Genomic DNA, 17,473 nt, shown 5'->3' on the forward strand with positions numbered 1-17,473 from the left:
CTGTGAGACGGTTTGGGCTTCTGGTCCTACCATGATTGGACAAACCATAGTTGTGGTGGTGGCCTCTAGCATGTTGGTATTCTCCTTCCTTAGGCTTTGTGCTATCAAAACTATTCAGGCATGCTCCCCATCACTGAAGGCTCTTGTTGGCAGTAAACACTTAGGGATCCAGAAAGCATATGGGATGACCCCTATTAGTGTTTTGTGTGTAAACCCACAAGGATTGTATACACATGGAAGGCCTCTGGAATTTCTGTCAACCACATCTAAAATTGCAGAGATCAGCAGGATATTATCACCACAGAACTTAGTGCCATCAATGTAAAAACTACATGAACAGAATGTGAGGCTGTGATTTAGAGCTACATACCAGGAAATTCAGAGCTTGGGCTCCTGCAACACCTAGAACTGCTACCTGGCACATATGCATTATGGGCCTGATCCAAATCCCACTGAAGTCAATTGAAAGATTCCCTTAGATAGCAAATGAGGTCTGTAATTACAAGAGTGCATAGCACTGGATAAGGGAACATGCTCTGGATTAGAGTTTATGGTTTATTATGAATTAAGGGTCTATGTATTAATGTCAAAAGTAGCCATTAACGTTTATCATATAATTGTAAATTATAACATTAAATGAAAAGCAAAATGTTTTTTCTAATGTTTGCATATATTTGTACTATAGTGAGTACTCAACATACATATTTTAAAAAGCATAAAAATAATCTAAATTAATATAATTTCAAAACACTAAATACTTCCATATCTACTAAATGAAAAAGAAAAGTGAGACTTTTCCGTCCCAATCCATATTCTGAGAAAAAGGCTGAATAAATACAGGAATAGATACTTGTGATACTATTACTAGAATTTTTTTAAATATGTATGTATAACATCTGAATTGTAACAAAATGGGAAAAAGCTTCTGGTCTTTATTAATAAACGAAATTCAATTTTGATCAATAGGATGAATAGGATGAATGCATAATTACTTTGTTATAATAGTTTGTGCATTGAGGAATTAAGTTAAATAACTTCGTGTAGTGTGTAGATTTTCCAGAGTAGTATCTAAGATAGATAAAGCACAGTCACGTTCTGTTTAAAACGGGGGTTTTCCCTGTACTGACACCAAATTGTTCGTTGGTCTGAAAGGCTGGTAGGGAGATGAATGAAAGAAAAAACTAATCTAACGTTTACATTCTGATTAGGAAATTCTTTTTCTAGCTCCTGATTATTACAGTTTTGTATAAGAGTTGCATAGCTTCAGTTTCTGGTTAAATATTTTAAGATTATCTGCCATTCTATCATACTGGGGCTTTCCTTCCTATCAGTTCTCATGCTGCAGCCCAAAACACCCCATATTGAAGACAAGGAGTGAAATCCTAGTCCCACTGAAGTCAATAGCAAAGCCTCCATTGACTTTAAGGGGGCCAAGATTTCACTCCAGAGGAAAGAAAAATTAAAACATTCAGGCCAAAATGGCTACTTGAGGAATTTTAGGAGGCTGGGTTCTTTTCTGGGAAGCTCATGCCTGTGAAGCTTTTAATTGTCCCCAGTCTGTAACCACAGAGTATACTTAATTTAGATGGAAATGCTATAATGAAGAAATAGACAACACATACAGAGCTGATTTCCATAACCCTGTCTTCTTAAGGTTGAATGCAATAATAATGGTAACTGCCATACAAATTACACATTAAACTTTTTGTGCTGGAGTCAAGGGAAGACAGCAAATGAATTATGCTTCAGCCATAAATTTATTTTTCTAAAATTGAAAAACTGAGAAACTAATGCATTGAGATTTCTTTTTTTAAAAAGCTAAAAATTCAATAAAACCATTTCTTCTTCTAAAAAGTGACAATTTCTGCAGAGAGAATACCAATTTCTATGCTGAGGATGGGAAATTGAGTCTAAAATGTAATTTATTAGGAAGATTAAAAAAAAACTGAACAGCAAGCATCTTTGAAATATATTTCAAATCACACACAGGAAAGAAACATAATAATTTAGGGTTCAGCTCATTCCCCTGTAAACAAGTTGTAATTATTGAGGTTTATATCTTGGTAGATGTTTCACTTGTCTACTTTTTTATCCCTGCCAAATATGTAGTCATACAGCCCATGCTTCATAGGTCAAAGACTCCTACAGCTGGTTGCCAACATGAAAGAGGTCATTAGACAGGAAAGTGATGGGTACCTTAGGTACCAATTACGGTAGTTCACTTGCCACAGTGATTAATACCTTTTAAAGGGGCTGATATTACACACAAATTGGTAAACATAAACAGAGAGTAAAGAGAACTAAGATTAGGACAGTCCCAAAAGTAAAATGGACTCAATCCATGAATTCAAATATTTTAGGCCCCAATTCTGCAAACATACAGGCATGTACCTTCAAGTACATGAGTTCAATAGGGCCCTTATCTTTATTAAAGTTAATCATGTGTGAGTGTTGGCAGGATCAATACCTTAATTTTTACTATTTTAAAAGAATGTGCAACTTTAATGCAAGCTGAGATTGGGTCCCATCATACATCTATTTAAATTAATGGCAGAGCTTTCAATGTAATATCATTTGCCTGTTTCCATTAACACAGAACCTGCTGTGTAGTAATTTGAGCCTGATGTTGAAAGGACCAGTTCTACTTACTAACAAATCAGAGTGGAAATAAACCACACTTTTCTGGAAAAAAGCTGAGGAAAAAAAAACATTGCTGAGATATGTAGGGTCACACTAAATGGTCAGAAGTTGCTACAGCTTCACAAACATCGGTATAATCCCAAAGCATGACTAATAAAAATGTATCACAGGAAACCACTATAAAGGTAAAAAAATTCTCTCTCTTCAGTAACTTTAAATATCTAGCACAGTTAAAATGGGCAACTGTGATGCCTCCTTTGACTTCAGACATATACAACAGTGTTACAGGAGCATTTGTGAGTGTTAAGATCCATCTCCAAGACAAAGCAAACTCTAAATACTTGTCAATGTTAGATTGTAGGAAGTGCCATGCTAATCATTTTGGGCTATATTCCTCATACCCTTGAATTACCAAAAATGTAAAAGCACTCTTGCAACTTGACTTGATGGCATTTTTAAAACTCTTTGTTCCACTGATGAACATTAAAATATCAACAGTATTCAATAACTGGCAATCTCAGATTAAACAAATGGTTTGTTGCCTGTGAGAACTCATGTATACAGGTAAAGCTGGATAGACAATCTTGCCTATATATACCCACATGATGCTTGGTTCAGACAGTTAAAACAATCCTTACTTTTTCAGGAAAAAATGAAATTCTAAAAGGCAGGGATCCTGTGAGAAGTGGTGGGAAGAAGAAATGGTATGTGAAGTGAGACTTAAACTCATGGTCTCTGCCTCGTGGCCCAATGCACCTTCCACTAAATCAAAAATTATTTTAACATGGCAGTCAGAGGGGCGAGCATCCTTGTTCTTCCCTCATCTAGATGTTCTGGTCTTCGTGGCTATTTTTAGAGGGATGCATAAAGGTCAACTGTGCCGGGGAACATGTCCGCTGCAGATAGACTTCTCGTAAGAAGCAAAGCTCAAGCAAGTAAAACTGCTCATCTACAAATGGCAATTTTTCTGTGGCATAAATTTAGTCTAAGCCAGATACCAAGCATAGAACATTACGCCCAAATAGCTAAATTTGGTAAAGATATATGCAATTGAAAATAAAGGGGGCTATAGTGGAATGTTAGGCAATTTTAATACAAGGGTTTCTTCCAGCTTTCTCCTCCTCCTTAAAATCAACACTAGAATTTATTCTTGGGAAAATTAATGTCAAACAGAACTTTTTAGAGGTATACGGTAACTTACTGTTTCTCTGACTTCTTTTGACAGTGTGCCTAATTAAAAGATGATTTACCCTCACACTGAAGGGGAAGAAAAGATGCCAAATGATGAGCTGGAGTGCAAAATTTGTTACCAGAGATTTAACATTCACAGTCGTAAACCCAAAATCCTGAACTGTCTTCACAGAGTATGTGCTAGATGTCTGTCTAAAATACTTCACATAGGAGATGGCTCTCCTTGCATTAGTTGTCCCTTTTGCCGCCTTGAGACAGAGTTGCATGAAGATGAAGTTGAAGGACTACCCAATGATACAAACATTATGTCCAAACTTGTGTTAAAGGACAAAACAACACAGAATTCCGATTGTAAAGAAGTAGTTTTAACACCAAAGAATTTGGCTTCCTCAAGCCCTTCTCATGGATCTTCAAACTGCTTAGTAATAACAATTATGGAAGTACAGAGAGACTCCACTAGGACTCCAAACCCAAACACTATCTCAGATTATTATGCAGAGCATAGCCCTGACTCAGTATCTGTCAGTTCTCACAGTCAGCTAGACCAAGATCTCTTCTCTAAGCTTTGTAGTCATGTACCCAGAATACTGGTATGGCTGCTAGGATTTTTCTACTTTGGCTCACTGCCTCTTGGAATCTATTTATTGGTGATTCAGAAAGTGACCCTAGGAATTGTGTGTGTCAGTTTTGTTCCCTCAAGTCTAACTGTTTGTCTTGTGTATGGTTTCTGTCAATGCCTCTGCCAGGGAATGTGTGACTGCTCTTCGAGAAGCTGAGAGGCATTACTTTATCAAAGTGTGCATTTTAATTTATCTTTGAATGATAACTACAGACTTCCAATATATTGGACTATTAAGGTGTTTGCAATATGATTTTAAGTCCTTCGTGGTTCCATTTCTTAGCTATAACTATCACAAAGGCTATATTTAAACAAAAATATATATATATCACCACCATTTGTGTAAATACTAGACAATTGGCAAGGTAAATTTTTATTAAATAGGTGGTAATTAATATGACCTTTTCCCTGAATAATGTATAATTCCATAAACACCATGACTGTCAAGAACTCTTAGGTGAAAGTGATATAAAAATGAAATTGATGTTTTCTACATTATGCTATGGTACTATTTTTTTTTTTAAAGAATGAAGATCAGAAATACTTTAAGTACAACTTGCTATAAAAACATATTTCAAGCATCACCTTAAATTACTTTTTCAAATTCTGTATGGTACTTTATTGGATACTTAAATACTTAGGTGATGAACACCAATACAAGATTTAGCATTAAAAGCAAAATAGAAATATAATAATTTTCTTTAAATTAAGAACTCATACAGTTGAAATCTTAGAGAAAGCTATTTCTAGTTAAACTAAATCTCAAAGGGACATAAAATAAATCTTAAAGGGACAAAAACAAATGAAGTATTTTCAAAAGAGAAGTTTCCAGATTCTTTTCAGAAATTATTACTATTTCTGAAATATAATGCTCTTGAATGGTGTATGTCAGAGTACATCAGAGTAGAAATGGCTTTATGAACTGTCTTCAAAATGTTCACTAAAAATATGCCTACTAATATATATGTGGTGCCTTAAAATCAAGGCATTAATTACAGGCAATTTAAAAAAAAAATACAAAAACTAGTTTTTATTTCATATTAATGTTAATTCCCAATGCAAAAATGGTTGGTTAATTTTTTCTGAATATTTTTATTGAAACTATTTGATATTGTTACATTAAATTTTATTTTTAAAAAGGTAATTTAGTTTTGTATGGTTCTAATGTAAACCGGAATCTAAATTGCAAAATGGTATGCACAAGGGCTTTTATACAAAGATTTGTACAAAATAATTATCTAGTAAATCCCCAAACTACAAATGGGTAGGACTTCCAAAGAATATTCTTAATTTGCTACCAAAATTTATTTAAACATGCATAGGTTTAAAATAGGTGTTCTTATAAATCAATGTAAATAAACATTATATAAGAAAAAACAATGTTTTTAATGCTTTTTTTTAGTGGTAATACCGCATTTCATTTTAAAGCAATCTATAGTTATCCCAAATGTTGTTTAATATTCCCACAGATGAAATATCAGCTCCTGATTTTTTTCATTGAGAGGCCTCAAAATCAAAGGTAATTTAAGTTATACTTCATGCAACTCAAAGGAAATGTACGACTTTATTTTTGTTTTCCCTAGAAGAGCACACAAAAAGATGGAACTGTGTGCCACTAAGCCAAATCTACTCTCATGTGCAAAGCCTCTCTAAACTGGTTTCACAGGGGGGATGGAATTCTCCTTACCAGACTTGCGTACACCCTGAGTGATGGGGGATACGTGCTATAGAAAGCCACTGCCTGACTGTTCAGCCTCAGCCTGCTCCCTCCTTTCCCTTTTCCCCCAAATAACCTTTTTGATGCCATGAGAAGAATCTCCCAACAGCCTGACCTTCTCCAACATGGAGGTGAATTGCCCTACCTTCACTGCTTTTTGATCGTCATAAGTCTGCAAGGCTAATGGGAATAGGATTTGTCAAAACATGAACTTCACTAATTTATCAAATTGTTTATAAAAAGTAGAAATATGTGGTCTCTATTATGGATATATTCAGTACTATTTACTCTTATTTTCTAACCCTCTCGTTCCCTCTTGGCACTCACCCAAGTCTCTGCGCTCTCATCTTCATTTTAGGACTAGACATCTCATTTATATAATCCAACTTCTATTTCTTATAGCACCCCTGCCCGAAATGCAATAAATCACCATAGCCGAAGGCCTTCTTTTCCAAGATGAGAGCCAATGTAACAAAACAGTCAGCAAAGGCCTTTGTAAAAGATCACTCTACCCTTTCTATAAAATGTGTATTGTTAATTACTACTGTTTGTAATGTTAAAAGCCCAACCTACGAAGGGATCCCCCATTGTGCTACACACTTTATAAATGAGTAAGAGACCGTCTTTGTCTTCATGTCCTTGTCACAGGTTGTTCCTTATAACTCAGAGAACAATGATTTGATTATTCAGGTTCTGGTCTCTTGCTATCTAATCCAGCAGGAGCTGATAGTTTTGTGAGCATAAGATGCTTAGTTCCTGGGAAAGAAGGATCCCATCAATGATCTTAACGAACGTTTTTCCATCCCACATAAAGTACAGTCTGTGCAGTCCCAACTGACAATGATATTTCAAAAATTCTAAGGTCTCACACTCAAAGCATGTGTATCACCTTGAGTGCAAGATCCACACAAGCAAATTTCAAAGAAGAAACATCCCTTTCTTCTTCCACGCTTCTTGTCTTAGGATCTCATGAATCTCTGTCTCCTCCATTTGCAAAACGAGAGAATACAATATGGTTCTATTTGCGAAATTGTGCTAATAGTAAGGATTAAAAAGGAACTATAAAATTTAACAATTTTAACAATACTTGTGCTTCTTAGATCAAAAATTAAGCTTTAATTTTTTCCCAGTTTTAAATCAATACAAGAATCACTCTAGACAACACTCAATAACTTGTTTTTCTGTATAGAAGGTACTGTGGTTAAATTATCTGCCAAAAACTCTATTTAGTAGGATGGATTATCTGATATACGATTAGGGTGTAAACAAATTGCAAGTGCTTGTAACAAAGACCTATAAAGATCATAGTTCAGATAACATTATAATTATGATCGCAGAATATACTGGCATAAACTTACTTCTGACTAGTTAAATCATGTTTAATTAACATTTTTATTTTTGTTTACAGGTTTTTTTTGTTTAAGAAGTATTTGTTAGAGCCTTTACTATTTATTAGAGTTCCTATTTATGCTTTTTCCTTCTTTATTGCTGTAGATCCCAGTCAGCTTTTTCAAATTTGTATGAACATTTGAGGGTCAGCATGTATTTTAAAGTTAATCTTGTGCTCTGGATTTGAGTCTTCTGGAAATAAGAGGCTTTGTCACTGAAAGTTGGTAGTGTGTATTGCACCTAAATTACTGGCTAATTTTTCTGAAAATTGTAATGTTTTTTCTAGCTCATACAGTAGTGTCATGTAACATGAGAAAAAATGCAGTTAAATAAATGTGGATTTTCTGCCATTTAAGAAGATTACAAACTGACATCTTTTTAAGGGATGCATTTACTAAGGTCAGATACATATGAATGGGAGAAAAAGCATAGCTGAAGCATGATGTGATAGTTATATTGGTACACTTGTTAGTTGTATAAGATTGCTATAATGATGCTTTGATTGTAATTACCACCCCTAAAAACTGCACTTCTTATTTTTTTAACCTAGCATTGTTAAATGATAAACCTGAAAGAGTTCAAAATAAAATGAATCTGTATTTGTTCAATTTTCTTTGGCATTTGACATCACTTATTCTGTATAATCAAAATTCCTGTACAGTCAATCAGTTTTCCTGCTGAATGTGAGTGTCTTTATTTAAAACAGGGGTGGGGAATCTCCGGCCCACGGGCCGGATCCGGCCCGCGAAAGAATCTGATCCGGCCCGCGGGCGGGCGGGAAGTGCGCGCCGCCGAAACCCTGCCGCCGTCTGCCCATTTTCGGCGGCGGTGGGAGCTCGGAGGCGGTTACTGGCCAATGGCACCCCGCGGACACTGTAAAACCGCGCCGCCGAAAAGGCGGAAACGGCGGCGGCATTTCGGCGGCGAGGGGGTGGAGTCGGCGGCGGCGCGGTTCCGTGGGGGGGGCGGGCAGTTCCTGCCGCCGAAACCCTGCCGCCGTTTGCCCCTTTTCGGCGGCGATGGGGGGAATTCGGCGGCAGAATTGGCGACATGGCCCGCGAATGAAGGTAGGAATATCAAAATGGCCCTTGGCAGGGAAAAGGTTCCCCACCCCTGATTTAAAACAACTGTACTTAAAAAATATAGGAAAATGTGGCTATAAATCTATAGAAACTGAAGGGGATCCAGAGGAAAGTGTGGTAACAAACTACTTCTAATTCCCTTTTTGAAAATGATTAGATTTCAAAGTGACTGTCACTTTTATTAAAAGAATTCTTCATGAAAGACACCAAAATCAGACAGCACCTATTGTCAGCAACTTTTGGGTTTTTTGTTTGGATTTTTTTTTGGGAGACTGTCATTTAAGATGTTTTTCAATATATTTTAAACTTAACTGTAAGATTCCAAACTGCATTATAATCTATTAACTTTGGGCCATATTGTGCCATCGATTAAGACGAATTAGCCATTAAAACAAATTCTGCTAAAAAACTCATAGGTTGATTTCACTCAGATATAAATAATAAAAAATATTCTGCTGGATATGAAGTCTTTTTTCCACTTTTCTGAAGTATCTAATATTCTCTTTGAGTAAGCTCATCTGGCTATACCTAAATACCTATACAATAGTGTACATACACCAAAGTTAGACTATTAATTTAAATTGTGGTGTTCATGATTCTTTTATATATTATATTCTTACATTTAGGTGTATCACTGTAACAAAACCTCTTGCATGGTGGCTAAGGTCATTTAGAAACATTCCTTAAATTAATTAACTCGTACAGGATACAGTGGATTAAAGATTAATTTCCTGTTTCTTTTGTAACAACAACTTTGTTTCCTGTAAAGGTTATAATAAAGCAGTATCTTAATTTTACTACTTCTGCTCCAAAACTCCGGATTTTATGGGAGTTCTTATTGTTGGAACTGCATTATAGGAACAGGTTATTGTATTAAACCTATCAACATTTTTCTTTTATCCTGCAGTCAACTTTGTGCAGAATAAACTGGAGTAATTGTGTTCAAAACCACTGATGCTTATGAAATTTGTATTCAATTGTACAATCTAATGTAACTGATTGCCATAGCTCGTGTGATGTCACAGATAGCACATCAAAACTCAGAGAATCAATCCTTTTATTTTTGCAAAACATTTACAACCCAATCTAAATTTCCCAATATAAAAGTGTTCTTTTATGTTGATAGGAAATGTAATAATCAAAGTAATTACTCTATTAAGTTAATGTGTTTTAAGTGACATTGACTGCATATATAGCACTGAAGTGTGTGATTCATTATGGCCTAAATCCTTTCCACCAATACCCAATCTGAGTAACTCAGCTGGACTGTGGGGAATTGTTCACCGCATTGCCTTTACTTGACTTACTGGCTAAAGTGGCTTGATTAGCCCTACTTCCAACTCACCACTTGGTGTGAGGCAAAGAGATTGGAGAATCCACATAGTGGAAAGTTCTCTGGTTCTGGTCCTGGCTCACTGCCAATCCCTGACAAAGTGAATGACTGTGCCAGAAGCCACAGCAAGAAATGATTATTCACACTGTAATTCTTCGAGATGTGCTCTACTCTAGGTGTGCTAGCGCCCCCCGTGCCTTTGATCCGTTTGGCCTGCACATGTGTGTGTGTGTTAGTCAGTCTAATGCAATTCAAGCCCTCAACCAATCTGTTAAAATTGCTATTTGGAGGTGGATGGATGCAAAGCAGGAGACTCAGAAGTGGACTGTTTTCTTCTCTGCAATCCGTCTCATTTGGTGTGGTTCATATGGTTTCTGGGAGGTAAGGAATTGGGCAGGGTGAGATCGCTGCATCTGGGACTTGCTGAGCTTCATGGGGTGGGGGTGTAGGCCAGAAGATTGCAACCACAAGTTGTCTCATTACCACTGCTGTCGCCATGGATGCCTGCTGCTGCATCCAAGGCTGACTCAAGCAATGCCTTGGTTATAGCCCTGCCTTCACCAGTCAGGACCCCAAATTCCGACTTGGACTCCACTGCTAAGAATTCTTTAAATTTTGACATTGCCACCCAGGATTTAAAGTCATATCGACTTAGTAGAGCTTGGTGATTAGTAATTCTTAGCTGGAGGCCCCCTGTGGAATAAATGTTCCTTCCCAGCAAGTCCAACTTCTGGACGTCCTTCATCTTTGGCGATGGCCCTTGTTGCCCCGCCTTCCTCTTTCATTGACTACAGCAACAACCAGGGAACCGGGTGGCGTGAGTGTGTATAGGTACTCGTACCCCTTTGGGGGTACAAAGTATTTCCTTTTGACACACTTTGCTGTAGATTGGAGGGAGGCAGGTGTTTGCCAGAACGCCTTGATATGTCGTGAGATTGCCTCATTCAGAGGCAAGGCTACCCTTGCCTGCTCTAAGGGTGCCAGAATGTCCATCGATGCCAGGGTTGATTTTTCTATCTCCTCCTCCTGCTGTCCAAGTTTTTGGGCCATTCTATGCATGAGCTCCTGGTGAGCCTTGTAGTCATCCTGCACTGGCTCTATAGCCATGCTCGCTACTGCCTCATCCAGGGAGGAGGACAAAATGGCCCATGATATCTCAGGGTCTTGCCCTGCCTGTGTCACCTACTGGAGTGTCCTGGGGATCCAGGGCCTCTGCCCCCAAAACCAAGCCCCTTTCCAATGGGGAAGGTGGGGTGCTCTCCCCTCTAAAGGCATGGACTGGAACTGTCTTGCAAAGGAGCTTTGGAAGGCATAAGCTGTCCACAGCGCCCATACCAGCCGTAGCCACGATGGTATGGCCTCTTGTGTGCCCAGTTTGTGTTTCTGGACCAACTGACAGCTGCTCCTTTGGGACACAGGACTCTGATGATTCAGAGTCTGAAGACCTGCTCTTGGGCTACTACAGGGTACCATACCACTCGGTGCCATGCTCTGGTGCTGTGAAGCTGAACGGTGCCAAGATCGTGAGTGGTACCACGATGGTAAGTGATGCTGTATAGGAGAGCAATGCCTCAATAAAGAGTGATGCCATGATTGGCGTCAAGGGGAAGATCAATGTTGGGTTGCATAGTGGTGCTGGGACCCAAAGCGATGCTGAGATTGCTATTGGTGCTGTAACTGTAAACTATGCCATGACTGCGATCAGAGCCGGGCTCTTGAGTGGTGCCGTGGTGTCGAGCTCTTGGATGCCTTCCAGGATGAGAGTTGGTGTCTTGCCCTTGCTGCGGGTTTCCCCACAATGAGGACCTGCCTCAACATGGTCATGTCCTGCAGCACCTGGGTCGTTCCTCCTGGCTTACAGCTCTGGGGAGGTAGAGGCACTGGTAGGGTTAACAGATTCCTCGCTGCCTCATATGCCTCGGGCATTGATGGAGGTGCCAGGGGTCAAGTCTCCTGGATGGCTTGCCCTTGTAGAGGAGTCCATGTGCACTGGACACAATGGTTCCTCTCTCCCAGTCAGAGTCACCAGTGCTGGTTGAGATGTCCCTGTCCTCGGGTGGTCAGACGTGGATCTCATCGTTCTGTGGTCTTCTTTGTTAGGGAGCGTCCTCAGTCTGACCTTTTTGTCATCTTTTGGGGCACCGGTGATGGTGAACAGTGCCATCCCACCAGTGCAGATTTTCTTGGTGCCAAATAGCTCATCTGCAGGCTCCTTCAGTTCCTCTATTCCAAATCTCAAATCTCTATTCCAAATCTCAAATCTTCCAGCGAGGCCTCATCAGGCAAGGATAAGGAGAGGCTGGTAGCTGCAGTGGATTGGGATCCTCTTCCCTGACCGCAGTGGTTCCTCCTACGCTTATAGTGGGCAATCCCTTCTGGTCAGACCCCACATCTAAGTGTGGTGCCGTACTCTGGGGCACTGAAGATCTTGGTAAAGAGGTCCCTGCCACCGAGTAGCTCTGTTGGACGCCTGGGGGGAAACCCCACAGGTTCCAGTATTGTCACGGTCCAGGCCACTGTCCCTGAGGCCATGTTCCCATCAGTGGCATTATGGGGAAGCTGGGTGCTGGGGTCAAGGACTGTCTCTTCGGAAGGACCAATTCCTCTCCCTTAGAGTCCGAAGAGTCACTGTCTGCTGACCATGGCAGGGCCAATGCCAATTGTTCCTCGGCGCTGTAACATACAAACTGGTGCGCCAGCCCTGGGGATCGGTGCTGAGAGTCCGTGCGTCAGACATACCAGGACTGGCTCTTGTCCTTAGGTTTTTTGTAAGGACTCAGAGAGCGGGATCAAGGCTCCTGGGATCCATGCCAGGAATTTGGGGACCAGCGGCGTTCCAGAGACCGGTACCATTGCTCTGTCAACTGGTGCCAAGCACTCGGAGACTGACGATGGGAACCTGACCTCTCACTGTGCGGTTCCGGTGAGCAGTGTTTCAGGCCCGGGGACTGTCTACATGATGGTGAGCGCTGTCTGGAAGACAAGGAACACTGCATGTATATCAACCCAGGTTTACCCCTTGATGAGCTCCCTAATGGCACTAGTGCCGAGTCCTGGTGTGGAGGTCTACCTTCCTTGGGCACTGATGGAAGGGGCATCGCCAGGAGGTCCTTCATTGCGTGAAACACCTCCAAGGTAGTTGGCACCGCCAAATGATGAGGACCCTTACTGCTCCCAGGAGTCAGTGGCGGTCCTACTACAGGGCTCAAAGCTTGTGCAGCTGAGGGTCTCACCTGGTCCCCGGTGCCCTTTTTCTTCTTCACTGGTGAGCATCCCCACTTGGCATGGGTCTTCTTCAGCCTCTTCTTTGGCACTACAGATGGTGATCGGTGCTGAGAGGAAGACTATACTGCGGGAGCACTCTATGCCAAGGCGCTCAGCGCCGAGTCCGAGTGACCCAGCTTCGATGCCTAGTCTGAGTGCCAACTCCATTATAATGACCTTTAGCTTAATGTCACAGTCTGTCTTGGTTCAGGGGCAAAAACTTTTACAGATTTTGCACTGCTCACGAAGAAAAGGTTACTCACCTTGTGCAGTAACTGGTGTTCTTTGAAATATGTGTCCCTGTGGGTGCTCCATTTAGGTGTCGTGTCTTGCGCTCTTGATCAGAGACCTTTTCAGCAGTATTCGCTTGGGTCATGTGCACGCAGTTGCTGTCTCTCAGTGGCACTGGCTCATCTTCTAGCGCACGCACGACCCGAGCCCCTCAGTTCCTTCTCTACCATAGAATCCGTCGTTAGAACTCTGAAGTAGAGGGGGAGGAGGGAGCATAGTGCAGCACCCACAGGGACACACATCTTGAAGAACATCAGTTACTGCACAAGGTGAGTAACCTTTTCTTCTTCTCTGAGTGATGTCCCTGTGGGTGCTCCACATTAGGTGACTATAGCGCAGTACCCTATATTGGAGGAGGGACTTTGATGTTAATTATTTTGCACAGCTGAGAAGACAGTTAAGCCTAGTGAAGTATCGTTGGCAAATGCCTGGTCAATAGCATAATGTTTTATAAAAGTGTGTGGTGATGCCCATGTTTCAGCTTTGCATATGTCTGTTATAGGGACATTGTTCAGGAATGGTACAGACGTGCCCATCGCTCTCATAGAATGAGCTCTGGTTCCCGATGGAACTTGTAAACCCTTTTGTTCCTAACATAATTGAATGCATGTTGAAATTCACTTGGATATCCTTTGACTGGAAATTGCTTCGATCACTCCGCTAGCGATATGAAAAGTTTGTCTGATTTTCTAAATGTCTTTGTTCTCATCTGGTAAAAGGCTATGGCCCTTCTGATGTCCATAGTCTGGAGTGCTGCATCCTGCTGATTGTTGTGCGGTTTAGGATAAAAGGTAGGTAGATGGATAGGTTGGTTGATATGGAAGTCTGACACTATCTTTGGCAAAAATTTTGGGTGTAGTCTAAGTGTGATTTTATCTTTGTGAAAAATCGTGTACGGAGGGTAAGCCATCAATGCACTAATCTCACCTACTCATCTGGCTGAAGTAATAGCAACTAAAAATGAAACCTTCATAGACACGTGAAGGAATGAAAAGGCTGCTAGAGGCTTGAATGGTGCTCTCGTGATCTGAGTACTAGGCTTAGATCCCATGATGGTGTGCAGGTACGAACGACTGGAAATACTCTCTGAAGACCCGCTAAAAATCTTTTCATCATCAGGTGAGAGAATATGGTCATGTTGTTTACTTTGTCATGGAAGACCGTGATCGCTGACAGGTGAACTCTTAAGGAACTAACTGATAAACCTGATTTCTTCAGTTGTAGTGTGTATTCAAGAATTATCAGGATAGAGGAAGATGTTGCCTTGATTCGTCTTTCTTCACACCAGGATTGGAATCGCTGCCCTTTCTGCAGGTAAGTCCTTCTTGTTGACAGTTTTCTGCTGTTTATTAGTATCTGCCTTATCTGTTCTGAGCACTCTAACTCCTCGGGACAGAGCCACTTATTAGCCATGCTGTGAGATTGTCTTTGTATTTCTGGGTGGTAAATCCGACCCGCATCCTGGTAAAGGAGATGGTGTCTCGGGGGAAGCATAATCAATTTGCATATTGACATGCTCGTGAGATCTGAGAACCATGTTTGTCTCAGCCAAGCTGGTGTTATCACTATGGCAGTTGCTCTGTTGTCCTTGATTTTGTGTAGGACCTTGTGTATTATTGGTATGGGTGGAAATGCATATAGCAGTCCTTTGTCCCACTTGATTAGGAAAGCATCGCCCATCGATCGTGATCCTATTCCTGCTCTCGAGTAGAAAAGATGACACTTATGGTTCTGTTTCGTGGCAAACAGATCTATTAATGGATGCACCCAGAGGTGAAAAATGTCTTTGAGGACTTAGTTGTTCAATTGCCACTCGTGGTTGCCTGCAAACTGTCTGCTTAAATTGTCTGCAATTGTGTTCTGCTTGCCAGGTAGGTATGCAGTCGATATGTCAATGTTGTGTTTTATACACCAGTTCCAAAGTTTCATTGACTCGCTGCACAGAGGGCGCAATCTGGCTTCTCTGTGGCGGTTTATGTAAGACATACATGCTACATTGTCCGTCATTACTTTTACTACTTGCTCTTTATGTGTTGTAAAAAGTATCGGCAGGTTTTGCACACCACTAGAAGTTCTAATACATTCATGTAAAAATTTCTGATTCCGACCATCAGCCCTGTGCAGTGTACTCCTGCATGTGTGCTCCCCATCCTAGGAGTGACGCATTTGTTGTAAGCATGATTGAGGGTGGAATCTGGGAAAACTGAATTCCTGTTGTCATGTTCTTTTCCTGAGGCCACCATATCAGGGAAGCTTTTATTTCATTTGGTATTGACAACCATCTGCCCAAACTGTGTTTGTTTGGTTTGTATACTGAGGCGAGCCATCCCTGGAAGTATCGCATATGAAATCGTGTGTGTTGCACCACGAAAGTTGTAGCTGCCATGTGGCCTATGAGCTGTAGTGCAACACGAGCTGGTCACAATATGAGCGTTCCTTACTAAGGATATCAAGTGCGTAATAGCTCTGAATCTTGGCATTGGTAATAATGCCCTGGCTATTGCTGAGTCCAAATCAGTTCCTATAAATTCAAGACGCTGAGTCGGTTTCAAAGTGGACTTTTAGATAATTATTCATAGTCCGAGCTTCTGAAATATTGTCAGGTTTGATCGGTAGCATGTTTGGCTAGGCTTTGAGTAGATGCCTTTATGAGGCAATCATCCAAATATGGGAAAATGGAGATTGCCTGCCTCCTTAAATGTGCCACCATAACAGCAGGGACTTTGGAAAACACCCTTAGTGCCATAGATAGGCCAAATGGTAAAACTCTATATTGATAGTTGATTCCTGAGACCATGAACCTTAGAAAGCGCCTGTGTGCCGGATGGATGGTAATATGAAAATATGCATCCTGGAGGTCAAGGGCTGAGAACTAGTCCCCTCTTTGCAGTGCCGGTATTATTGTTCTTAGGGTAAGAAGGCAAACATTCAAGATGATCACAAATTTGTTCAATGCCCTGAGGTCTAATATGGGTCTCTATCCCCCACTCTTTTTCTGTACCACAAAGTAATGGGAATAGAATCCCTTCCCTATGTGTTCAGGTGGTACGTGTTCTATTGCCCCATCTGCAGGAGATGATCTATTTCTTGTAGCAACACTTGTACGTGAGATGGGTCCCTGAAAAGGAACAAGGAAGGGTAATGGGTGGGGGGGTGGACAGGAATGGATGGTATATCCAACTTTGATTATTTCTAAAACCCATTTGTCTGTTATTGATGACCATACAGGATAAAAGGCGAAATTTGAAGTTTCCCTTATTGAGGCTGGCATGTTGTTCGGGGCTTCTCAGACCCTCAACCAGACCCTCAAAACTGCTGCTTGGGCTGCGAAGATTGAGAGGTGGCAGATGATTGTTGGGGATGTCTGCGGCGATACGATCTTTGTTTTCCCCTTTGGGTCCCATTGTCTATACTGTGGTTGGAATGGGTATCTACGAGGATAAGGATGGAACCTGTGCTGTTTCTTTTTCATTCCAGATGTGTAAATGCCTAATGTCCTGAGAGTTGCCCTGGAATCCTTCACAGAATGCAGGATTTCATTGTTTTTTTCAGCAAAGAGCTGTGTCTTGTCAAAGGGTAGATCCTCTATTTTAGTCTGCAGCTGTCTAGGAAGGCCTGTGCTATGGAGGCAGGAGGCTTAGTACATGACAACAGCTGTGGCTGTCATCCTAGCCCCTGTATCGGCCACATCTAGGGCTGCTTGTAGAGATGTGCGGGCTGCAAGTTGCCCATCATTAATGAACTTCTTGTATTGTTCTTTTAGGTTCTGGAATGTCATCCGTGATTTGGGACAATTTGTCATAGATATTATGATCGTAATTGGACAATAACGCCGCATAATTGCAGACCCTAATTAATAAGGTGGACGATGAGTACATTTTTCTACTCAATAAATCAAGCGTTTCCCAATCTTTGTCTTGTGGAGTGGATTTATAGATTGTCTGCTT

The 17,473-nt window shown here is 40.9% G+C and overlaps 2 protein-coding genes across 5 annotated transcripts in view; one reads left to right on the plus strand and one right to left on the minus strand.

Moving 5' to 3' along the window:
• The window catches only part of CEP89 (centrosomal protein 89), a 107,217-nt gene that overhangs the window by 19,175 nt on the left and 70,569 nt on the right, over window positions 1–17,473 (minus strand). The window lies entirely within an intron of this gene.
• Window positions 3,882–4,607, plus strand: LOC137147629 (E3 ubiquitin-protein ligase RNF182-like). The gene has a single exon (XM_067539946.1). It carries the CDS (start codon window positions 3,882–3,884, stop codon window positions 4,605–4,607), a length of 726 nt encoding a protein of 241 aa, XP_067396047.1.

This window comes from Emydura macquarii, unplaced genomic scaffold (genome assembly GCF_026122565.2).
Source record: "Emydura macquarii macquarii isolate MOO-44397 ecotype Brisbane River unplaced genomic scaffold, CSIRO-AGI_Emac_v2 contig_561, whole genome shotgun sequence".
Taxonomy (NCBI): Eukaryota; Metazoa; Chordata; order Testudines; family Chelidae; genus Emydura; species Emydura macquarii.